General features: G+C 37.3%; 1 protein-coding gene across 4 annotated transcripts in view; it reads right to left on the bottom strand.

Moving 5' to 3' along the window:
• LOC150088291 (phosphatidylinositol 4-phosphate 5-kinase type-1 alpha-like) overlaps positions 1-26,748 on the bottom strand; it is a 743,292-nt gene that overhangs the window by 483,276 nt on the left and 233,268 nt on the right. For all 4 annotated transcript variants that reach the window (XM_090370677.1, XM_090370676.1, XM_090370679.1 and 1 more), the window contains one exon: positions 12,625-12,864. In XM_090370677.1, coding sequence (XP_090226803.1) covers positions 12,625-12,864 — 240 coding nt within the window. The remainder of the gene's footprint in view (positions 1-12,624; positions 12,865-26,748) is intronic.

Here is a 26,748-nt window from a genome sequence, read left to right as displayed (position 1 = left end):
TTTACTGATTAATTGACAATATTATATTATGCACTATACTACACTAAGCTTATGCTATCGTGTAAAAATGGCGGGAATTCACGAACGGTATTTCTACGGACTCGTAAGTATTGATTAGCTTCCAAATCTCGCTATCTCAATTTAGAATAAACTAAGGATCCTGACTAGGTCTATAATCTACTTATAGAAGATAATTTGATATAACAATTGGTTAATAAATCGACTAAATTTGGTTAAAAAAAAAAAAGACTTCTCGTTCAATTTGTGACACGTGGATTTGATACCGTTACCGATACTAAGTAATATCTACAAAATCTCTGGCTAAGTTAAACTTTAAACTAAGTATCGTAACTAGGAATATAAAGCTACTCTAGAAAATAAGTTAATATGACAATTTAAACTAATAAAGCAGAAAATAAATCAGGAAAAACTTCTCTGTCTGAAGAGCTTTAAGGAGCAACGTCTGCACAGGCTACCCTCGCACCCAGACCAATATTAAGATATCTGGGGACTCACCATCACCTAAGGAATCCGAAGAACACAATTTAAGTTCAGTTGTAACACTTTGAACTACTTCTTTGATTAAACAAATACAGAGCACTTTGAACTACAGCCGTCTGACCAATGGTCACCGCTAGAGGGTCTGATGTTTAAGTAGGTGGTAGATGACAGAGGGGGCCAGCATAGTGATAAATAGACCCAGGGTATTCCAGGAGAACATTGCCCAAAGCATAACACCACTGCCACCGGCTTGTTTTCGTCCCACGGTGCATCCAGACGGCATCACTTTCCCAGGTAAACAAAGCATACGTACCTGGGGGTCCACGTGGTGCAACAGGAAACGTGATTCATCGGACCAGACGACTTTCTTCCAATCACTCAATGTCCAGTTTTGATGCTCGCATGCCCATTGTAAGTGCTGTCGCTGGTGAACCATGGCCAGCACGGACACTCTGAGCGGCCTGCAGCTAAGCAGCCCCATTTTCAGCAGGGTTCAAAGTACTGTGTTGTGACACATAACTCCCGTCCCCTGCATTCCAATTACCGGCTAACTGCACCACAGTAGCCCTTCTGTTGCAACGTACCATCCGGAAGAGCCTTTGCTCACTTTGAGCAACGATGAGCCGTGGTTGTCCAACACCTTGCCGGCGGTTCCTGGGTTCCCCCTCCTTGGATCACTTTCGGTAGGTACTAACCAGGGCTGACTGTGAGCACTCCACCGGCTGTGCCGTTTCGGATATGCTCTGACCCAGTCATCTGGCGATTACAATTTGGCCTTTGTCAAACTCGCTTAAGTCCACTGCCTTTCCCATCTGAAGAACAAGACCTCATTAACGGAGCTCAGTATCAGGTGTTTTTTATACCTTGTCCCGACCCGTGCCGTAGTTCACCTGCAACTGCTTCGATTTGCATAACGACTTGCTGGTCATAATGTTTTGGCTCATCAGTGTATATTACTGTAAGAGTATACATTAGTGTAATTATACTCTTAATTACTATTGTAATTAAGAGTGTAATTACTACTGTAAGTGTGTAATTGGTACCATATAGGTACTCAAAGTATGTTAAAACATTAACATAAAATTACTAAGCGGGCCATAAGGCCAAAAGAACCTATAAAGACTAAGATAACCTGTGTTGGTTTACTTTGCTATACCCTAGAAATAAACATATAATTAGAAATAAAATAAAAATATAAAATAAAATAATAATTATGCAGCTAATTATTGATAATTGGATACACTGAGTGGCACTTTTAAGAGGGTTGACACCATTTTTCTCTAACTGGAATTACTTGGTTTAATTTTAGTATAATTTAGCATTTCATTTTTTCTTCAAAGATCTAACAAAGTAGTTCTGAAAAGACTCTAAACTTTGTTGTAGAAGAAAAAAGGAGCGATAGCAGAAAAATGGTAGTGGTGCTGACCACTAAGTGTATAGGTAGTGGTCAGCACCATTACCTATACACTTACATACCTATTTGTCTCTACACACACACACACGTGCACGCACACACACGCGCGCGGGCACACACGTGCGTGCACGCACGCACGCACACACACACACACACACATTAATATCCAGATACCTGCATATCTAAAAATAACTTATTTGCAGGAGCACTAATAACATGTGCTTTAAAATCTTTAGCCTTTATGATAGCCTCTACCTTCCAAAGAGCACTCTCCATCAGTTCTCTGTAAATGCACTCTAATATTTTCTAACATTTGGCCTTCAGAGCAGTGACCAATTCAGCTCTATTTCTTTGGGCAGCCTCTCCTCACATGTACCTGACGATCCAATTCATCCCAAAAGTTCTCCATAAGATTGAAGTCAGAGCTTCGGGTTAGTGAGTCCAACTTTTCAATAATTATGTTCTGAAACCAGTACATCACAGAGGGAACAGTATGGAGTGTTCTTCTACTGATACAGGTATAGTCATTCCTCAATATGCTGCCACAATGTAGATAACACACTAGGGTCCAGGGGCTTAGAGGGGGAACAGGTATCCAGTGTGTTATCAGACACTCAGCCTAAAACACTGATGGATCCAATATCTCTCTATTACAGAAGATTTAGGAGAAGTCCGGTTGGCCTGCCTCCCTAAAATCCACTCATGCACACCTTCTCGATGGTAAGCCCTGTTACGTCACTTAGGTGGCAACGAATGTGTAGAGTGGTTCTGTTCAAGACGCCTGGTCAGCGTGAAGAGGAAAAGACCAAACCCTCCAGCATATGACAGCACGACAAAACAAATGGCCCTCAGTCCCCAGCAGCTTTCACTCTCCCTCTTACGGCAGCGAGAGGATCAGAGTGGAAGCAGAGGGTGCTAAGAATCTCCGGGTATGACCAGGCTGCCATACACGGAAACTGAACTTGGCCTGTTATAACGTAAGATCACTCATCAGTGAAGACAGGATATTAGAGCTGGAAAAGAAATTAGAAAATGTGAATTGGAATATCATTGGTTTGGCTGAAACAAGAAGAAGAAATTAAACACTTATAAGTTTATCAAGTGGAAATTTGCTGTACACCAATGGAAACAGTAAAAGGAGTGAAGGTGGAGTTGGGTTTCTCGTCCATAAAGATTTTAAAAACCACATTTTCGAATTCAAAAGTACATCACCAAGGGTGTCAAGACTAATACTCAAGATTTCTAAGAGGTTTAAGCTAAAAATTATAATGATTTATGCACCAACATCGAGCCATGATGATGATGATGAAGAGGTTGAAAAAATGTACACCGAAATTGAGAGTCTTCTAGATGAGCAGAAAACCCACTATACTATTATTATGGGAGACTTCAATGCTAAGGTTGGAAAAAGACAAAACAGCACAGAAAGGGGAACTATAGGAAATTTTGGAATTGGCGAAAGAAATGAAAGAGGTGAAAGATTTGTGGAATTTGCAGAATCTCAAGGACTGTCAGTAATGAACAATTTTTTCAAGAAAAGGGTGAACAGAAAGTGGACATGGAAGAGTCCAAATGGATTAACTACTAATGAAATCGACTTCATCCTCACTAACAGAAGATATATTGTGAATGATGTTACCGTCGTGAATAAGATAAATGTTGGAAGTGATCACAGAATGGTAAGATGTACACTTGATATAGATGTAGAAAAGGAAAGGAAAAAACTGACTCGAGTAAATAATAAAAAGGTCTTTGAGATAACAGAAGAGGAGAAAAAGCAGTATGTACTGGAACTTAAGAACAAGTTTGAGCTTCTGCAGACTGCTCAGGACCAAGATATCGATGAGGAATATTACAACTTTTTGAAAGTGATAAAGCCCAAGAAACCTATAGGGAAAAAGGAATCCAGAGAAGAAAAAATTAGTCGAGAAACACCTGTCATGATGAACCGAAGATGACAAATGAAAAGCAAGAAAAACACTGACAGGGAGAAAATTGAGTATACTGAGTTATGCAAAGCCATTAGAAAGAGACTCAGAGAGGACATAAGAAGATTTAACACAAGAAAAGTAGAACAAGCATTAAGGGAAAACAAAGGATTTAAATCAGCAGCCATAAGCAGTAATACAGAAAGACAAATGATACCACTGAAGAATAGCGATGGTGTACTTATAAACAGCAGAGAAGGCATAATTCAAATAGCAGAAGACTACTATAGAGAATTATACAAGGAGCACGGGAATGATGCCAGAAGTGGGGAAGATGGATTGCAAAGTAGCAACACATACGACATAGCCAATATTCTTCCTGATGAGTTAGAACATGCATTGAAGAAAATGAAGAATCAGAAAGCCCCGGGGGAAGATGAAGTTACTGTAGAGTTGTTAAAATCGGGAGGAAGAGGCATAACACAAAAACTGGCAAGGCTCTTCACAAAGTGCATTAGAAAAGGTGTGACGCCTAAGCAGTGGAATAATGCAATCATAGTTTTGCTGCATAAGAAAGGAGATAAATCAGAAATTGGAAATTATAGACCAACTAGCTTGTTATCCCACATCTACAAGTTGTTCACAAGGGTCATTACTAACAGATTAGAAAGAATACTTGATGAGAATCAACCGAAAGAGCAAGCTGGCTTTAGGACAGGATTCTCAACTATGGATCACCTTCACGTAATATCACAGCTAATGGAGAAAGCAAATGAATATAAAACACCATTATGCCTGGCATTTGTGGATTATGAAAAGGCATTTGACTCCATACAGCAAAAGGCAACGTTTCGGGCACTGCAAAGACAAGGCATAGATACCCCATATATTATGATTTTGAAGAAAATATATGAGAGTGCTACCTCCTTTATTAGACTAGACAAAGACAGTAGGAAATTTAAAACTGAGAAAGGAGTTCAACAAGGGGAGACAATATCTCTGAAGCTGTTTACTGCTGCCCTTGAGGAAGCTTTCAGAAGATTAGACTGGTCGCAGAAAGGAGTCAATGTGAACGGAGAGTACCTAAACTATTTACAATTTGCAGGTGACATTGTAGTCATAAGCCACAATCCCAAAGAATTGGAGGAAAATCTTAATCAGTTATGCACAGCTAGTAAGGATTTTGGACTAAAGATGAATATGGCTAAAACAAAAGTAATGATGAACATGTATGCCACAGAAACGGAAATAATGATTGAAGGAACAGTAATTGAAAAGGTGGAGTCATATACTTATCTGGGACAAGTTATTAGCTGTAATAATGATAAATGGCTGGAAGTCAAGAGAAGAATAAATTTTGGATGGGTAGCATTCAGGAAATATAGTCACATACTGAAGAGCAATATCCCAATTTGTCTGAAACGTAAAATAATGAACCAATGTATACTCCCCACCATGACTTATGGAAGTGAAACTTGGGCACTCACCAAAAGAATGGAAGAGAAGCTGAGAACTACACAGCAAAAAATGGAATGAATCATATTGGGAATCAGACTGTTAGATAAGAAGAGAAACACATGGATTAGGCAGCAAACTCAAGTAAAGGACATTCTTATCAAAACTAAAGAACTAAAATGGTCTTGGGCAGGACACATAGCTTGAAGACATGATGACAGATGGACTAAGAAAATAACAGAATGGTATCCAAGAGGAGCTAGAAGAAAACCTGGAAGACAAAGGCGGAGATGGATAGATGAAATTCATGTGTTTGTGAGTAGTAAATGGATGGCCAGTGCTCAAAACAGAAGGAACTGGAAAGTTGCTGGAGACGCCTTCATCCTGCAGTGGATTGAAAATGGCTGATGATGGTCCAGGATGTCTAGATAATCCTCAGCATTTGCGATTTTGTCCAAAAAAACCAATGGTTATAGTTTTAGTATTGGCCACATGGTGCAAGGAAGCATATGGCTTAGGGTTCACCAGCAAAAACGAGAAGAAGTAAAAATTTTAAAAAACAAAAAATTAATAAAAGAAAAGGAAATAGACATCCTATGCATTTCCCTCCTACCATAGGCAACTATCCAGCTGAACTTTGAATTTCTTGGTGACCAAAGTGTCACCCAGTAGTAACTTATTCCAGTAATTTATAACTCGCTGGCTAAAATAAAACTTCCTGCAATCCAGTCTAAACATCCACCCACACAACTTTAATTTATGGCCCCTAGTTCTAGTATCATTTATAACCATGAAAATTTCGTTCTCTTTAATTTTACTTACGCCTCTCACAACTTTAAACAACTCATTCAAGTTTACACTAAAGTAATTAGTTTCCAACCTCTACAACCCACATAGAGCATATATGATAAAAAGCTTTGAACATATGGACACTTTTTGCTGATCTTATCAGTCGAGTTACCGTCTTTGGACCATTTCAAAAAGCTCAATGTCTTTCTTTCAGTGTGGTCTCCAAATCTGAACATAGTATTCTAAGTGTGGTCCAACAATAGCCTTATATAATGGGATTATGATGTCCTTATCTCTACTAGCAAATTAGCATTAGTAGAGGCACATGATGCAAGAAAGCAAGATTATACAGCATCAGCCAGAAAAACCCTTCCCATTTCACTGATCCATTCATTCCAAATGTTTGACAAGCTGTGCACTGAATTTATTTAAGCTATCAACTTCCAAAACAACAGATGGAAGTTTGTAACGGCAATCAACTACCCGCTGGCTAAAGGCAAACTTCTGCACATCTATTCTACAACTGTCTATCCTCAGTTTGAATCTATGCCCCTTCAGGTTTGTAATCTGAGCAAGAGGTCCCAAGAGGTGAATGTCCCAAGAGGTGAAGATTGGTGTGGGCTCTGTTGAAACAGTCCTTAATGACCAATCCATTTACGGAAATTGAGTGCAAGATGGATTCTCCGATTATTGACTGGTTTCCAGAAGGCTGATCAACAACAGAAATCACAAGAGTTGTTAGCCCTGTGTCAAAAAAAAATGAGGAAGACTTTTTTTTTTGCTTGTCTAATCACTCAGGATGAAAGTTGGATACACCATTTCCACCCTGAAAGTAAAAAGCAGTCCATGGAATGGCAACATCGTGGTTCTCCATTCCCCCAAGAAGGCAAGGATCCAAGCGTCAGCAGGAAAGGACTTGCTGACAGTGTTTTGGATGAGAAAGGTGTAATAATCACTGATTACAGGTGCCTATTATGCCAACTTACTCACAAAATTACGGGAGAAAATCAAAGCATGTAGGCGTGGCATGATGTCCAAAGGTGTGAGAATGCTTCAAGACAATGCCCCAGTTCACACTTTTGAAATTGCAACAACAAAACGGCCACCTTGTGGATATGAATGAAATACTGCACCATCCAGCCTACTCACCCGATCTTGCACCATCGGACTTCTTCTTGTTTCCTTCCCTCAAATCATTTCTTCGGGGGACCCACTTCCCAGACAACGAGACACTCATTTCTGCAACAGAGTCATGTTCAACAGAGTCAACAGTTCAAAGACTAACCTCACCACTTCTATAAAAACGGTATCCATAGCCTCATCCATCGATGGGAGAAATGTGTAAATTTGCATGGTGGCTATGTAGAGAAGGACTAAAACCTGTGCCAAGAATCAACAGGTTAGCACCTCTGCTGCTAGGTCAGGGTGATTCTTTATTGAACCATCCTTGTATATATGAAGCTAGATGGAAGATAACAAAACAAGCTAGCAAGAAACATGCAAGAAATATTACAGTGCATCATCCACACACCAATGCTAGATAAATAACTGCAACAAAAGTAGAAACCTATGCTACCCTAGGTTCTCACACACAATTACATTGCAAAAACTGTAAAAAAACACTTCAAAAATTCCAAAGGTAAACATTTGTCTATACTTAGGAAGTAGAATTTTTTTCAGATTTTTAAACATTAATTAACTGCTAACCAAGCTTGTTATTTTAGAGGTTTGTCACTACAATCACTAGTTAAGATATTATTTATCAGGCATTATTAAATATTATTATTTATTGCCCAAAACTGGAAGAATAAAGAACAGAATGATAAGGACTATTTTAAGCTAATTCTCGCATATTTCTCCAATTATTGAATACCACACAAAATGATGCTACAGCATGCCCGCTTGTGTGACTTATATGAGATACCCAGTGGTTTGTGGTCCCCCATTAAGACTGGAAGGACCACTAATGATTCACTTTGGTTCACAGTTGGCAATAAGATTTTCAACTGTGAACCAAATTTAAAATTAAAAACATCTAGCAAATCACATAGATGGATTATGAAAATACTAAAACTTTAACATTCTAGAACTTTTTAAAAGTTCGGTCTCTCTCTCTCAAAATTTCTATCCAGTAGTGCCTGCACACTATCCTCAACTTAAACCTCTCCTCGGTATCCTAAACTTAGCATTAGCATTAGTATTAGTAGAGGCATTTGATGCAAGAAAGCAAGCTTATGCAGCATCAGCCAAAAAAAAAAAAAAAAAAACCACTTCCACTTCACCCCTCTGTTCGTTCAAAATACCTGTCCAGCTGAGCCTTAAACTTATTTAGGCTATCAACCTCCACCACAAGGGATGGAAGTCTGTTCCACCAACCAACCACCCGCTGGCTAAAGGCAAATTTCCGCACGTCTATCCTACATCTGTCTTTCCTCAATTTGAATTTATGCCCTCTCAGGTGATTATTCTGAGCTAGAGGAAGAATCCCATCAGCATTGAGCATGCTTAAACCATTCAAGGCTTTATACACCTCTATCAGATCACCTCGCTGGTGCCTAGTCTCCAGACACTGTAATTTGCAAAACTTAAGCCTTTCTTCGTAAGAGCACCCCTTTGTTCCATTCACTAATCTTGTTGCCCTTCTCTGTACTCGTTCAAGCAGCTCTACATCCTTCTTGAAATGAGGCCTCCAGACCTGTATACAGTACTCTAGGTGTGGCCTGACCATCGCCTTATACAATGGAATAATCACCTCCTTATCCCTGCTGGAAAAATTCCTGTATATCATTGACAATACTCCATGAGCTACTCTTGCAGCCCGTCTGCACTGCTCAGAGAACTTCATATCTGCCTGCACAACCACCCCCAAGTCCCTTTCATTCTCTACCACTGTCAGTGTTGTACCATAGAGTTGATACGTTGCTCTGGGGTTGCTGTTTCCCATGTGTAGTACTTTACATTTGTCAATGTTAAACTTCATTTGCCACCTCTCAGCCCATCTGCTCAACCTTTCCAGATCCTGTTGCAGAAGCATAGTGTCAGTAGTGTCCTTGACAACCCTGCCAACCTTTGTATCGTCTGCAAACTTGGACATTAATCCCGATATACCATCATCAATATCATTTATAAATACAGAAAACAATAATGGACCCAACACTGAGCCCTGAGGGACTCCACTAATAACATCAGTCCACGATGAGCAGTGTCCATTGATTACCACTCTCTGTCTTCTCCCCCTCAACCACCCCTTTATCCATAGCAGCAATTTGCCTCCAATGTCACACTGCTCCAATTTGTGTAGCAGTCTTCCATGTGCAACAGTATCAAAAGCCTTTCTAAGATCCAAGTATATAATATCAAAGTTATTCCCTGCATCCAGTTCTTTTGTGACTGCATCATAGTATCCAATCAAGTTGGTCAGGCAAGACTTCCCCTTAACAAAACCATGCTGTGTCTGAGCTATAACTGAAGTCTTGTCTAAATGATCCTGCAGTGCGTCTTTAACCAGTGCCTCCATTAATTTTCCTGGAACAGAAGTCAAGCTCACAGGTCTATAATTACTTGTGTCAGCCTTTGATCCTCCTTTGTGAATTGGGGTCACATTTGCACATTTCCAGTCTATGGGTACCTCCCCTGAGTCCAAGGAAGCTCTCATAATTATGGCTAAGGGTTTGCTTACTTCCTTTGCTGCCTCCTTTAATATAACTGGATAGATCCCATCCACCCCGGGTGCCTTTCTTGTGTTTATCTTCAACAGTTTCTCCTCCACTTTACTCCCAGTTATTTCAAGATTCTGTAACTTACTGCTAGAGTTGAATACACCTCTGGCATTCCCCTCGCTGAATAACTCCTCATGTATGAATGTCGATGCAAAATATTCATTTAGTTTGTTAGCCACCTGAGCAGGATCATCAACACTTGACCCATCAACTTAAACCTCTATTTCTTTCTACTTAGATAGTATGAATCAGAGCTGTGCTACTCAATATGTTCTACGTTGATAATAATATTAGTAAAATAATAAGAGGAGTCTACCTCAATATAGTGCGTAGAACCCTTCCGTATGATACCCTCCAGAAATTAAAACGGAAAAAACGAAAAAATCGGCAAACTTACCGGTACATTAGAGTAAAAAATAAATAATTAAATAATCAATTTAACACAATACAAATCAATTTAAAACAATTAAAATTAAATTAACGCAATTAAAAGAATCAAACGAAAATATTCAAAACAATTTTCCTTCCTGAAGCTGACAACGCTTTTCGACCGTATGTCGTGATCACAGGAATGAAAATTACCGAATCGGGTTAAACCTGTTACTTAAATAGAGATTATTTGTCTTCGCGCATGCGCGTAAAGGTCCACGAATCGGAGATCAAATATGGCCGCCGAACATTAACAGAATTCTCGTGTAATTTAATTTCAACGGTTTCTGCAATTAATAGTCGCGTATAATTACGTTGAACGTTAAGTATTTTGGCTTCGTTAAATAAAAAAGTATGTTTTTTCGTTAATGGCATGAAAGGCTAATTCTGACGCTGCTGAACGAGAAGCACGAACTGAGGCTTCATGTTGATTTACACGAATATTAAGAGAAAATCGGGTCGAACCCTGATAAGACGAGTCGCAATCACCGCAAGAAATGTTGTATACCAGATCATTAATTTGTGTTGCGAACGCTGAAAGAACCGAGCGATTGTTCAATATAGTGTGTAACTTACGTATTGGCCTAGCTACAATTTTAAATTCGGTATCTTTAAAGAATCTGTTAAGCTGTTTGTGCCACTGTTCAACATATGGGACAGAAATAAAGTATTTTTTGATGTTACTATTGTTGATTGGTGTAGTATTTTGTATCCTATCCTTAGCTTGTACCCTAATTCAGTTTATTGTGGTAATGGAATAACCCCTGTTTAAGAATCTGCTAGTTAATATTTGTATTTCTGAGTCCAAAGCAGATTCCGTCGTTGAATATTTATAGGCATTAAGAAATTGATTAAAGATAATCGATCTTTTGTAGGTGAACGGGTGATAGCTATTATAATGTAGAAGCATACCGGTGTTTGTAGGTTTTCGATAGATGCTAAATTGTATTCTATTCGAGTCCCGGGTAAGCGTGAAATTTAGAAAGTTTAATGACTTAGTATCCGTATCCTCCCTTTCCAATGTAAATTTGAGTCTAGAATGAATATTATTAAACGAATGTAAAATGTCTTGGATAGTATTACTATCGGTAATAACTAGAACATCATCTAAATACCTCCCATAGTATGTGATGCGGGTTCGAAAAGGTGTCAAATGTATCTGCTCAATCGTTGAGAGATAGATCTCTGACATTAACAAAAAATACTTTATTTCTAGAAAAAATACTTTATTACAACATCAAAAAATACTTTATTTCTGTCCCATATGTTGAACAGTGGCACAAACAGCTTAACAGATTCTTTAAAGATACCGAATTTAAAATTGTAGCTAGGCCAATACGTAAGTTACACACTATATTGAACAATCGCTCGGTTCTTTCAGCGTTCGCAACACAAATTAATGATCTGGTATACAACATTTCTTGCGGTGATTGCGACTCATCTTATCAGGGTTCGACCCGATTTTCTCTTAATATTCGTGTAAATCAACATGAAGCCTCAGTTCGTGCTTCTCGTTCAGCAGCGTCAGAATTAGCCTTTCATGCCATTAACGAAAAACATACTTTTTTATTTAACGAAGCCAAAATACTTAACGTTCAACGTAATTATACGCGACTATTAATTGCAGAAACCGTTGAAATTAAATTACACGAGAATTCTGTTAATGTTCGGCGGCCATATTTGATCTCCGATTCGTGGACCTTTACGCGCATGCGCGAAGACAAATAATCTCTATTTAAGTAACAGGTTTAACCCAATTCGGTAATTTTCATTCCTGTGATCATGACATACGGTCGAAAAGCGTTGTCAGCTTCAGGAAGGAAAATCGTTTTGAATATTTTCGTTTGATTCTTTTAATTGCGTTAATTTAATTTTAATTGTTTTAAATTGATTTGTATTGTGTTAAATTGATTATTTAATTATTTATTTTTTACTCTAATGTACCGGTAAGTTTGCCGATTTTTTCGTTTTTTCCGTTTTAATTTCTGGAGGGTATCATACGGAAGGGTTCTACGCACTATATTGAGGTAGACTCCTCTTATTATTTTACTAATTTCTTTCTACTGAAAGCTACAGATTTTTACCTCTCCCTGTTTAGAAGACACACAGTACCTGTACCTTTAGGAGAAACCCTAAGCAATAAATGAGTGAGATGAATTTGTGAGTTGCTCAGAACAGCTTTGAGAGCAACATGTTAGGGGGTTCCTTGTACTAGAAGGCTGATAACCCTTATTCAAAAAAAAACCAAAAAAAGAACTGAAGTCTTCTTTATTACAAGTTTGATGATTATCATTTAACAATTTATTTTGTTTGTTTTTTTCTTGAAATATATCACTCAGAAGTTGCTTTTTTAATAAATATTACCTACCTCCTACTTCCCAGCACTTACCCTGCAATCCCTCTGAATTGTTTTCACAAGTGCAGTGTATGTCTCTGCTTCCAAAAGAATTCCATCAGGATTATGATCCATAAAATCCAAATCTTTGAAAGTTGGACATTCTTTTGTTCTTTCATATTTACTAGCTTTCCGCTTGAATGTTGAGCCTTTTAAATCATATTTCTGATGTATTTTAATCGAAGAAGGTAGCAAATTATTCATCACAACCAACCTTACATTCTTTCCGCCACACTAAATAGAAAAATTAAAAATATAACAAGTTCTTTAAAAAAAAAATACTTATCAGGCATTTCATTAATTAATAGTATATACAGTAATATTACTGTAATTATAGTAATATTTATTACTGATTTATAACTACACACAGTATATATAAGCTCGTGAATTAGAAATTTTGTCAGCATGGCCCATACTTGTTAACAAGAGGAGCTCTTTTCATAGGAATGGGATGCACTTAAACAGAAGAGGTGCAAGAAAAGTTGATGCTATTGAGGTCGTGTTAGGAGTGTGTGAAAATTGATAGTTTGGGAGGAGAAGGTGATACACAGATTGTTAGTTTAATGGTAGCTGTCATTAGAAGAAAATCTGATGCTTGCAGTGCTTTTGTTCAGACAAGCAGTAGCCTGGAAAGCATTAGCAAGAGCATATGATGCAAGAAAGTAAGCTTATATAGCATCAGTCAAAAAAAAAAAAAAACATCCTCCCCTTCTCATTTCATCCATCCACTCACTCCAAATGTTTGTCTAGTTCTGCCTTGAATCTGTTTAAGCTATCAACTTCTACGACAGATGGAAGTTTGTTCCAGCAATCAACCTCCCGCTAGCTAAAGGCAAACTTCCGCACATCTATCCTACTGTCTTTCCTCAATTTGAATTTATGCCCTCTCAGGCAATTATTCTGAGCAAGAGGAAGAATCCCATCAGCATTGAGCATGGTCAAACCATTCAAACCATACACATCAATCAGATCACCTCGCAGGTGCCTAGTCTCCAGACACTGTAATTTGCAAAACTTATGAACCCTTTATTCCATTCACTAATCTTGTTGCCCTTCTCTGTACTCGTTTCCAACAGCTCTATATCCTTCTTAAAATGAGGCCTCCAGACCTGTATACAGTACACAAGGTGTGGCCTGACCATTGCCTTATACAAGGGGATAATCACCTCCTTATCCCTGCTAGAAAAATTCCTGTATATCATTGACAAGACACCAGGAGCTCCTCTTGCAGACCGTCTGCACTGCTCAGAAAACTTCATATCTGCCTGCACAATTATCCCCAGATCCTTTTCACTCTCTACCACTGTCAGTGTAGTACCACACAGTTGATAAGCTAGTCTGGAGTTACTGCTTCCCATACGCAGTACAAAGATGAAGCAAGAAAGCAAGATGAAGGATAGATTACAGTCTTCTGAGGGAGAGGAGATACTTATGGGACAACTAATTACAAGAACTCCCCGACTTACTTAAGGGTTGCATTCCACGGAATGCTACTTAAGTTGGATTTTACGTAAGTCAGGGAATTTCCTCCATGCTTGTGCAGCACTCGCAATTGCAGCTCGCTGAATTGATTGAATCAAAAAAGAAATGTTCGACGAATATGTAAACAGAATTATTTATTGTATTTATTCGATTATTTATCTCATGTGCAGGAAAAATTACAAAAGTGTACAATTTAAAATAATTTCAAAATTATAAAATTACAAAAAAAGAGAGAGAGAGAGGAGACAGGCATAACGTCAGTAAGTTTTACTCAAACCTCGCGATAGCCATCTCTCTCTGGTGATGATACATTTGGTTCATCTTCAGCATTTTCTTCTTTCACTATCACTGCCTGCAAGTCAATAAGTTCTTCATTAGATAATTCCTTCTCTTCATCCTCTATTAACTCCTCCATGTCTTTGGCATCAACCTCCAACTGGAGTAGCTCTGTAACCTTTACAATCTTATCTGTAACCTCTTCATATAATTCTTCTTTTTCAAATGCTTTGAAGCCTTTTACGTGACGTGGGCACATTTTCTTCCATACGCCATTTAAACAACTTTCAGTAATTTCTGCCTTATTAATATTTAAGGTGGTGTGGTAAATATTGTAAGATTTCCAAAAGTCTCTTAACGTAAAATTTTTCTCGTCATCTACTGCAGACAATGCCTGAGCACATGTTGTACGTAAATAGTATGCTTTTAAATTCGAAATAACACCCTGATCCATAGGTTGGATGAGTGAAGTCATGTTTGGCGGTAGAAATATTACTCATGTTCGAATTGAAATCATCTAGATGCGTAGGATGTCCAGGAGCATTATCAAATAGGAGCAAAATCTTGAAAGGAACGTCATTGTCTTTACAATACTTTTCACTTTTCAATCTCGGGAATGAAACAGCATTAAAACCAATCCTCAGAGAGAGAGAGAGAGAGAGAAAGAGAGATATATTATTATCCATGTTCTCTGGCTCAAACAGAGAAGCATTGGTACGGTGGCTTTATTGATGCCCTTAAATGCATGAGGATTTCCAGAATGGTACTCCAGCAGTGGTTTTAATCTGTAATCTCCCACTGCATTAGCATTAGCCCCAAGCAAGAGCATGACCCAATCTTTTGACACCTTGAAACCTGACATTGTATTTTCTTCTTTGGCAATTATATTCGATCCAGCCTTTTTTTCCAATACAGACCAGTCTCTCAACGTTAAAAATTTGCTGCATTGAATAGCCACCTTCATCAATAAATTTTTCAACGCATCACAAAAGTTCTCTGCAGCTGCAGAATCGACACTGGCGACTTCACCGCATACTTTAATGTTGTGGAAACCAGCGCGATACTTGAACCTTTTAAACCACTCGTTGCTTGCCACGAACTTGGGTTGGGGTTCACCGTACCTATCCTTAATATCTTTATAAATACTAGTTGCTTTTGCTTGAATGCTCATTAGACTCAAGGGCACTCACTTCTGAATCTGATTTTCCATTCCATATTATTAACAGCTGTTTCATCTTCGATATAGCACTTGAACGCTGTTTTGTGATCACTGTTGATTCCCTTGCAATAGATGACAAACTTTGTCCTGCTTCGTACTTAATCATTTTCATCTTCATCTCTAAATCAATTTTCTTTCGTTTCCTGGCACTACCACCACTTGCAGTTTTTGTTGGGCACTTTCCCTTCATCATTGTAATATGTAAATAGGAATTAAGAGAAGTTTCTGAATTTTTTTTTTTTTATTGAAGATTTCAGTGGAGTTGAACACATTTCACCATAATAGAATAAAAACCCACACAACTGCAGTTATCGGTATTATTGCAAATGCAATAAGTTCAAGTTTACTACCTGTTTATAATTAGATGCATTAACAAAAAAGCCCAATACACTGGATAGGGCAAATTATTTTTGTTTTTAAGTGGCTTAAATCGTGACCTCCAGAAACGTGATTTAGAAAAATATCACAAAGGCATTCAAAATTGATTCTTATAACGGGAACATATGATAACAATGAAAGGGTAGTGCGATTTCCATTATAAATATGACCTTTAAGAAAACAAATAGCTTAGTAATACAGTGAAATTTTGAACTTCCAAGACTTGGAACGAATTACAAAAAAAAAAAAAAAAAAGTGTTACTGGGTTCAGAATACAATATTTCCATGATTTTTTAAGTTTGCACCGGCCGACTAAAACTTACGTAAAGTCAAATTTCCATAAAGTCAAGTATTACGTAAGTTGGGGAGTTCCTGTATATATTGGATATATTAGTACAAACAGTTACCATTATACTTGCTTATGCACTAATCACTAATGCACAGCAAATGAATTTAACAATTTTAAGTACTGCATTAATTCATCAAATACAGGTATTATACGTATAAACAAGAAACATGATGCATGGACATTGGGAATGCAATATTTGAATAGAATGAATAATTATTCTTCTGAATTACGCACTGTATTCACTTGTTTGTTTGTTTGTTATGTTTGTTATTTGGTTTTTAGGAGCATTAGCAACTAAGGCCATATTGCTCCGGGATATGCAGTGGTCATTCCCTGACCTTTCTGCATCCTCGGTATTTGGTGGTGACGGGCTCGAACCCCGGTCTAATCAAAAAGCGTGTGCTACGCACTGCTGCTCCTTCCCACCTGGCTACGGAGACGCCATATTCACTTGTATTAATTTTATTAAAGACATAGTATCGTTATTTCTTCAACTAAATTCTTTAGCCATAGCTTATGTTTCTACGGTACTCACCTTCGTATTGAGGTGAGTACAATAGAAACATAAACTATAGCTAGAGAATTTAATCACTGTATTCAATTCTTTTGAATTTAAATCAATTCAAAAGAATTTTTTGCAGCACCTTTCTCATTGTATTCTTTTGAATTCAACGAGAAATTCTTCTTTAAATTTGAATTAAGTTAAATAAGGATTGGACAAATTATTAGACAGGAATGGATAAACAGAGTACTAAGTTTTAGGTGCCATTATCTGAACTCTGCTAAGTAGACATTTTATTAATTAAAACTTATTGGTTTTTTTATCTTTTGGTTTAAAGACAACAGAGCAGTTATCATTTTGTTTATGTGATAAAGTAGGTGAAATTATTTCTTAATTGGCTTCAAAATTTGCTTAAAACCAAAGTCAAAGTTAAATCAATTTAGCTGCAACTGCCAGTGTTAATCACATTGATATTTCATATTAGTTTCTGCATTAATATCTCGTATCAGTTTTCAGGTCGCTGTTTCATATTTCTATTTGTAGTTGCACCGGAGGGTAATTGCTATTAGAAGTGATTTTACTAAGCCTATAAAACTAAGTTAATAACATTACAAATGTAATTGTATGGTGTAATATATAATAAGACTAAGGCGCATTTAGGGCTAGAGCCTCAAGCTGCGAATAAATTTAGACTATGTATATAAAGTGCTTAGCATCATAATGCACAGCCATTTCTGAATAAACAGAAAATTTTTAAGGTGGCATCGTTTTAGGTTATATCTCATATTGTGAATACCTTCACAACGAGTTGCCATGATATTGCACCACTTCGAATAAGTAACGCTTCACCTAAGGAGAAGACTAGTGTTACTTATTCTCAGATAGGTACCACCACCCAGACAGCACTGTTTCAGGGCTATTTGGCCCTTCGTCAGTGAGTGGGTAGGTACCCAAGTGATGCAATGATGGCAAAAACAGTTATGAAGTATAACTCCACAATATGAGAGATGCCTGATGGTGTATGATGTATTTAGACTGTTTTTAGACTTAACCAGATTATATAAGCTGGTTAAGCTTGCATTATGTCAGTGGTGTGGCTCTGATCAAGAGTGCTGTCTGTTCTATAGATTATTTCTCGCTGCATAAGGACCACCGGCATGCAAATCCTCTGCATTGGTTGATCTATCGGAGAATGGAAGGGTGGTTCGGTTCTTCGATATTTCCGCCTTTGCGATGATTTGTATGACGATTGAAATGCAGCGATTCCATGACCATTATTGGCCTCGTGGTCCTCTGTCGATATGGGGCATAATGGACAGTCTATTATTTTGATATTTTAGTTTTTGTAGTTTCTTTAACCACCTTTTTGGTGATATTTCACGTCTTTTGGAACTGGTACCTTCGAGGGGGGTACCGCTAAATTATATATAATTGGCATTATTTTAAATTTACATCGTTTTTATTAATTGGGTTTAATTACTAAATTATACAGGGGATTACGACTACCTTTTTGTCTTATCTCTACTTTCCCTTCCTTGTTTGTTTGTTTATTTTATATTTTTTTGCGTTTCGTTTCGCTCTGTATTTTTGCCGTACTACTGGCTGATGTTTTTTATTTTAAATATCATATTTATTTTAATTATCAGATATATATATATATATATATATAATTAAGTTAATAGTTGTGAAGGGCAATGTGCTAACGTTACAGTAACGCTAATTACAGAGAATAAAGGGTGAACAGAACAGAAATCGCTATCACATTGAACAAAGAAGGAAGCTAAGATAAAGGAGAAGTAATAAGGAATAATAAGAATAACTTAGTGCTGTTCATCCTGTGACCCCAGCGCCTTTTTCAAGGGCCAGCAGCCGAAATCAAAGGAGGAAACGACAATAAGTGGGTATAGCCTCTGTTACTGACGTGAAATACATGCCGCACGTGGTACATGTGAAAAGTAGGCAAAGTTTGTTTAAGGTAGGTAAAGTCAGTTAAAATAATTTTTTAAATTTAATTTTAATTTTAACTTTAATCATGAAGTGCGCGTATATTTCATGGCTGACCCGACAGAGGCTGGAAGTAAAGATTAAAAGAATAACAAGAATAAAAAGAATGGTAAGCAAGAAATAGGATACCTTACTGGGGTCATGGCATTCTGTACTGCTGTGGAGAAATAAAATGTTCAGACTGAATGTGTGCAAGGTATATGGTATAAGCTGGCGACCCCTGATGTAAGAAATCAGCAAAATTTTAAATTTGCACACATTAATTAATTAGGTTGGGTTGCAGTTTGGAGATGTATTCAAATAAATTAATTAAAATAAAATTAAATTAGTGAAGGTTTTTTTTTATATATAAAAACCCCAAACACAAGAGGTATTAGAACCTATAGTACTTAGTACCGTGCTTGGGTTGAAGGTTCAGAAGATGAAGGAAGATATTTGTTGACATTACACTTGAACTTCTGTAGACTGTAATTTTCAGGAAATACGTACGAAGGAAGGCTGTTCCAGAAAACAGCAGTTGAATGAATAAACAAGGAAGATGAAAAGATGGTTCTGTGAGTTTGAAGTTGGACAGTAAATGGATGCTGGCTGGTGGCGGCATGTGATCGGACTGTTTTGAAAGAGAGAGTGGGAATTACAGAAGCCAATTTAGAAGAACAGTGCCCATGGAAGTATCTGTAGAAAAGGCATACAGCAGAAACAGTATGTCTAGGAGACAACGGATGGAGAGACTTTGTTAGAGAGGAGTCATTAATTAACCTAACTGCCCTCTTCTGAATGGAATCTAGAAGTGAGAGAGGTTTGCAAGCAACGCCCCAGATGCGGGAACAACATTCCATGGTAGTGCGGATTTGCGATTTATACAGAGTGAACAGCTGTTTGGAAGAAAAGTAATACCGAGAGCGAAAGAGAAAACCAAGTTTTTTAGATGCAGAGGAAGCGGTATTTGTAATGTGCTTGTGCCAAGAGAGATTAGAAGTCAGGGCAATCCTCAAAAGAGATATATCATTTTGCCTAGAAATTGAAGTGTCACCAAAGATAAGCATAGGAGCGGAAGAATCCTTTTTGTGAGATATAAGACAAGACTGAGTTTTAGAAGGATTGAAAACAATTAAGTGGTCTTTGCCCCACTGGAAAATTACCTGGAGATCGGCATTTAAGGAACTGGTAGCGGATATTCGAGAAGTTGAAGCTGATTGAGCAGCTTCAACTTCTCGCAAATTAGTAAATTAATTAAACCAATTTTGTTACGATTGTAAAGAGGGTTAGTGGTAGGGTTACCCTTTTAAGGTTAAACGTTTGATGGAATGCGTCCCAGGATAGAAAGGAATAATAGGCTAGCATAGTAGCGGTAAATAGTCGCTGAACCTTGTATAGGCAAGGAAAGTGTTTTAAAGCAGAAAAGGAGCAGCTCGTGTATTGTGTTTGGTAAACTAATGGCTCAGGAGAAATAAAAATATAGGGAGTAATAAAGCATAAAGAGTACTGAAGTAGACAAAAAGAGAGTGCTAGGGCAGTTCGAGGTTGCTATACCCGTTCCTATAGTAGGACCCTGAACACAGTTCAGGTGTTTATGTATGGTATATGAAGATAAAAAATAAAATAACAATATATATATGGTAAAATAATATATAAATGGTAAAAGAATACTCCCATTGATAGCCAATCTGGGGTTAAAGGTTTTCCACGCTTATAAGATTCCAAAGAGGCTGGGAGTATTGACTATACATATGCATGTATAAGCCTAGTTATAGAATATCAGTTAGCCATGATATTATTGATATCAATAGTACAGTTAATCAATTTTTTATAATTGATTATATTATATGATTTGATTATAACGAGAGCTTTTTTGATGCAGTAATACAAGTACGCTTCGGGAAACTGGTTGTTTAGAAGCTTGCTGTAAGGTTTATGATGTTGCTCACTATCAGTTGTTTGTTATTGCATATCGTGGCTATTCTGATGATTTGTGATAAGATAATGTTGGCATGTGCTTTTTTGGAAATATGCAAATGTCAGTGAAGCTGAATATATTAAAGTTAAAGGCATCATGCTTATTATATATATTGATAGTGGGGTAGGGGTTGTTAGGGTCTATATTTAAATCCAAGCAGTTAGCAGCCTTGTTATTATCATTGTTTTTTTCTAGTATGAGCTTAATCAGGTATACATTGGCAAAGTTTTGTATGAAGTTGGGACAATTTGCTATCAATATATCTGAGTATGCAGATATCCAGAGGTAGTGATATTTCCTGTATAAGTATAGATTGGCAATGATACAGCTCGCTGGGCTGCGCATAGGGGTACCTATGGTTTGTTGGTAAACCGTTTTTCCGTTGAAAATGTAGATGAACAAATTGAGCAGATTATTTCAAATATATAGGTTTGCAGTCTATTCTATAGCATTAGCATTAGTAGAGGCATATGATGCAAGAAAGCAAGCTTATGCAGCATCAGGCAAAAAAAAAAAAAAAAAAACCCCACTTCAACCCTCCGTTCATTCGAAATACCTGTCCAGCTGAGCCTTAAATTTATTTAGGCTATCAACTTCCACGACAAGGGATGGAAGTCTGTTCCCCCAACCAACTACCCGTTGGCTAAAGGCAAATTTCCGCACGTCTATCCTACATCTGTCTTTCCTCAATTTGAATTTATGCCCTCTCAGGTGATTATTCTGAGCAAGAGGAAGAATCCCATCAGCATTGAGCATGCTCAAACCATTCAATGCTTTATACACCTCTATCAGATCACCTCGCTGGTGCCTAGTCTCCAGACACTGTAATTTGCAAATCTTAAGCCTTTCTTCGTAAGAGCACCCCTTTGTTCCATTCACTAATCTTGTTGCCCTTCTCTGTACTCGTTCCAGCAGCTCTACATCCTTCTTGAAATGAGGCCTCCAGACCTGTATACAGTACTCAAGTTGTGGCCTGACCATTGCCTTATACAAGGGAATAATCACCTCCTTATCCCTGCTAGAAAATTTGCTGTATATCATTGACAAGACACCGTTAGCTACTCTTGCCGCCCGTCTGCACTGCTCAGAGAACTTCATATCTGCCTGCACAATTACCCTCAGGTCAGGCGCCTCTGTAGCCAGGTGGGAAGGAGCAGCAGTGCGTAGCACACGCTCCTTGATTAGACCGGCGTTCAAACCCGTCACCATCAAATACGGAGGACGCGGATAGGTCAGAGAATGACCACCGCATATCCCGGAGCAATATGGACTTAGTTGCTAATGCTCCTAAAAACCAAATAACAAATAACCCCCAGGTCCTTTTCATTCTATACCACTGTCAGTGTAGTACTACAGAGTTGATACGTTGCTCTGGGATACAATCTAACCGATCAGTACTATCAGAATGTTCCACCTCATCCATATGATGATGAGATCCACTGACTAGGTGATCAAGTATAACATTAATACAGCTGAGCCAATCTACAGTTTCAGAGTCTCCACAATGTATAGAACTTTTCACATCCTCAGATGGCCTTAATTTGTGCAAACACAATTTATACACAATACCCCATGGATCCTCAATACCAGCTGTTTGCACTAAGTTTTTCCATGCATCAAATTTCCTTTTAGCTATTAAACAAGTATATTTTCTTTTGATCAATTGATACCCAGTTTCAACCTAGCTGTAGATTCTTTATTATCCCACAATTTCTGACGTTGGTGCTTCTTACATGTTGACCTCCCTCCCGAGATCAGTAGACCACCATTGCACTGGAGCACATTTACTTTGCTTTATTTTCATTGAGTCCCTTGAGGCATCAAATAACTTCTGTTATAATAATTGAACCAAATCAAATGCATTAATCCTATCCAACTCAGCTAATGATATTTTACCAAAAATTGCCCTAACAAATCTGCCAAACTTATCCCAGTCAGTGTGCTTAATCGCAAATTTTCGAAGTTGTAACAAATGAGGCTCAATAAATCTACTACTAGCACAGCCTAAGTTTAAAGCAATCACTCTGTGATCACTGTTAATCCAATGTGGTTTTACTTGCCAATCAGATATGAAATTGAAGGCCGTACTATTAGCTAACGCTACATCTATGTTACTCACCATTAGTAGTCCAAAATGTCGGTTCATTACCAGGCTTATCAATGATCTCAAGTTTAGATGAGGATATCAGCTCTTCCAATAACCTGCCTCTAGCATCCATAAATCTAGAATGCCATAAAAGATTTTTAGCATTTGAATCCAGACAGATAATCACTTTTCTGCCTTTCAATCTGAATAACGCCTCTACCAAATAGCTAAGAGAGCAATGAAGGTCTGCATCAGGCTGACAGTACATAGATAAAATGAACAATTGTCCCCAACTAGCTTCAATGCCAACACAGACTGCACGCGATGTACATAAGAAATCAATTCTGGTCACAACCAGGTCAGAGCTGAAAATTAGTATAGCAGCACTTATTATAACTGTGAAATTTGTCACACTTCTTTAAGACAACTCTAACAGAGTTGGGATACCCAGTTAGCTGACCCCTATAAACATAAGGTTCTTGAACACAATGTCAATCCTTTCACGTTCAAAACTAATCTCAGTTCATCTGCTACAGATCTTGCACACTGTGCATTAATTTGGAGCACCTTGAGTTCACCATACATATTATTTCTATGGGTAAGAGTACTATTGCTCATTACTCTATAGCATAGAATACGTTCTTTCCTTAGTAACTTTCAGTGTAAATATGTATTCTGGACACTTCTTATCTCTAACTGAATGAGCAGCAGACTTATTTTTTGCACTACAGTTGGAACAACACTGAGGTTTGTTTTTATTTTTACAGAATTTAAAATTATAACCCATCACAAAACAATGATGGCACACCGACCTATCACTTCTACATGTCTTAGTAGTGTGCCTGTCCCTCTGACAATTATAACAAATGGTAACCAAATGAAATTCCTAAAACCTGTAGGACATCAATGAAATAAAGATCCATGTTTGTTTATCAAGAAACTTTTTAACTCTACAGGATATTTTCAAGGTTCAGTTAATTCCATTTTTGTTTTTGTTTTCATTAGAAAAATATATTTTTGCCTCATCACTGACATCATCTCTGCATAGACCCATATGTATTAGGCTTCTTTCATATAACTCATTAAGTAGATTTTTTTTATTTATGCCCTTAATTACATCATATAATATTATTTTTAAACCAGGTTTCTTAAGCTTAGTGATATTTAATCTCAATTTCTTTCTGAGGTCATTTGTTCTAATAACCTCAAGCTCCTTGTTAGACTCCGTCTCAATCGTAATACCCTGGTCAGGTAGTCTTCGCATTCTCCTAATTTGTACCTTTTAAGCAATGATTTCCATGATTTCAGAGACTGCCTTTTCTACATCCATGCTAGATTTAAGTTTAGAATCATGCTTAGGCCTCATCAAAAGTACATTATTAGTGCTAACATTATTTCTAAGCCCATTTTTCTGTTTTGCATAGCTGTCATAATTAGTTATGTTATCCTTCCAATTTTCCTTAATACCATTTTTAACAACCTCACTGTATTTCTTGCCAGTACACCTCAAACCTGTAATTATCGTAATGTATTTAGTTAGTGTCCCTTCTAAACGTCTATTTCTCTCTTTCAAACGTTCATTATCTATTCCCAATTTCAAGGCCAAACTTTCCAGATAACCCCTTCTAGCCAATATTTGAGAGATAGCATCATTATTGATTCCATGTTCTTTAGCAAATAAAAATTCCTCTAACTTTTTTCTCATACACGTCATGACAATATTGATTGTTTCATTATGGAAATTGTTAAGCACTTGTTTCTGCTTATTTTGCTTACTCAGTCTATCTCTATCAAACAACTGTGAATCTATTAAATCTGGTCCATAATCTACTTCGTTTTCCAGTAAATCTTGCGACTGATATCCAGAAGTGTGTGAAGCATACTGTTTGTTGGTGTCAATGTTGAAAGAATTATTAAAATTGTCAATATTCTCAACTGTTTTCATATATTTACTGTCAATGTTTAAGTCCGTTTCGATATTCCTGTTCACTTGTCTCATTTCTTCACCATTATCCTTAAATACCTCTACTTCTAGGAGGAGTGCCCACAGAACTCTCCATCACAATAAAACACATTTATCACTTCTTGTCATAATATAATTCTCAGGGGTTCTGCTTCTTGAGGAGGCAGAGCTGTCGACATCCAAGTCACATTCCAAGGCCCTGCCAGAAACAGCCATAGCCCAATCAACACTGCATTGTTCGACAGAAGGAGGGTCATGATGCTTAATACTGTCAAATTTGGCCCCTCAGTCTTCAGCTTATTACCTTGCTTTAATACTTTCATAAATATCATATAGTTACTATCAGAATTTGAAAACTCGTCACTGTCTTCCACAGGTTCATTAAAAAGCCCATTCACTGTATTTAACTCATCATTACTTACAAAAGGCTCGATCTTGGGGAGCTCTTGAATTTTAACAGTAGGTTTCCTATTTGTTTTGTTATATTCCCCTGACACAATATCTTTGTTAGCACTCACTTTATTCATTTATGCTTATTAATCAAAATTCAATCATGATACGCAGTGCCACTGCAATCTCCAAAAATGACTTTTTTTAAGCGTTTAAGTTTAATTATATTTCCTCAGATTCAAACCCTGACACACAGAACAGTAAGGTTGCTCTCATTAATTAATGTTCCCCAGTCTCTAAGCATCAGGATTTTAAATTATAGCCAGATAAAATTTTAAGTATTTACGTTATGCAGTAGCATAGGCAAACAATCAACTGCACATTCGAAAAAGAACGTTCAAAATAAGCTAATGTCTATAGGGAGTTAAAATACACTGAACCCCACCACAATTCAACTCCATCAACAAGATGATTACCAAGAAAATCAAATAACTCTATTAAATGCCACACTTTCAACATAAAATTCAGGAGAACATAATAATGCATTTGGCAGCCAGGAGCACCACCTATTTCACCAATTTTCAATTCTTCGTATACTTGCACACTATGCTTCTGAAAGAATATTTAAGTTCAGTACACACAGCTGCCCACTTTTAAATCTTGAAAAGTTGGAGATCAAGTAACTGCCAGCAGCAGAAAAAACAGGAGGGAAAACATGAATTTTTTTCGTAAAAGCAGGAGGTTTTTTAAAGTCCACATTACACTAGAAATTAAAATTCACTGACAACATAGACATTTTATATTAAAATATAACCATAAAATTTAATTTATTTTAATATAAAACAGCATGCTTTCAAAGATTAGTTTACCTAGGATTTTTATTTTATGGATCTCCGGCTTTTCTGTTAGACATCGACTGATTATGATTGTTACAAGAAAGAGGCTACCCTAGATCTTACTCTCTTCAGATATGCCATGTCAAAGTTCAGTTTATAACAATGGCATTGCTGTTTAGACTTGGCTGTCAATAGCCGCAGGGGAAAAAGATCTGTATATTCTCTCTCTCTCTCTCTCTCTCTCTCTCTCTCTCTCTCTCTCTCTCTCTCTCTCTCTCATGTACAGCACTGCTTATAAGGAATTGTGAAAATGCCAAGAATAATTTGAGATAATTTGTTTCATTTCAAGCTCCATTCTGCACTTGTCAGTTTCCCCAAGTAGTGCCAACCAATCCTTTTTCTTCCATAACACCATCTGGTAGATTCTCACAATGAAATTGGCAGAATTGATATTGCAAAATATCTATTTCTTTGTTTTCAATGATATTGAGAAGTACTAGACACATTTTTTTTTTTGGTACAATCAATTCATTTCAATTTTCTTCAAAAAACTTGTTCACTGAATAGTGCTATCGAATGATGAACTGTTTCTCTATATAAGGTTATATTTAACTTAACACTTTGAAAATTCAGTTGGCTACTTGCTCTATACAAATTCTATTTGGAAGCAGCAGAC

Source organism: Mastigoproctus giganteus, chromosome 3, assembly GCF_048544385.1.
Source record: "Mastigoproctus giganteus isolate SK-2022 chromosome 3, ASM4854438v1, whole genome shotgun sequence".
NCBI lineage: Eukaryota > Metazoa > Arthropoda > Arachnida > Uropygi > Thelyphonidae > Mastigoproctus > Mastigoproctus giganteus.
The sequence above is the reverse complement of the archived record's forward strand: the minus strand, read 5'-3'. Positions and strand labels throughout refer to the sequence as shown.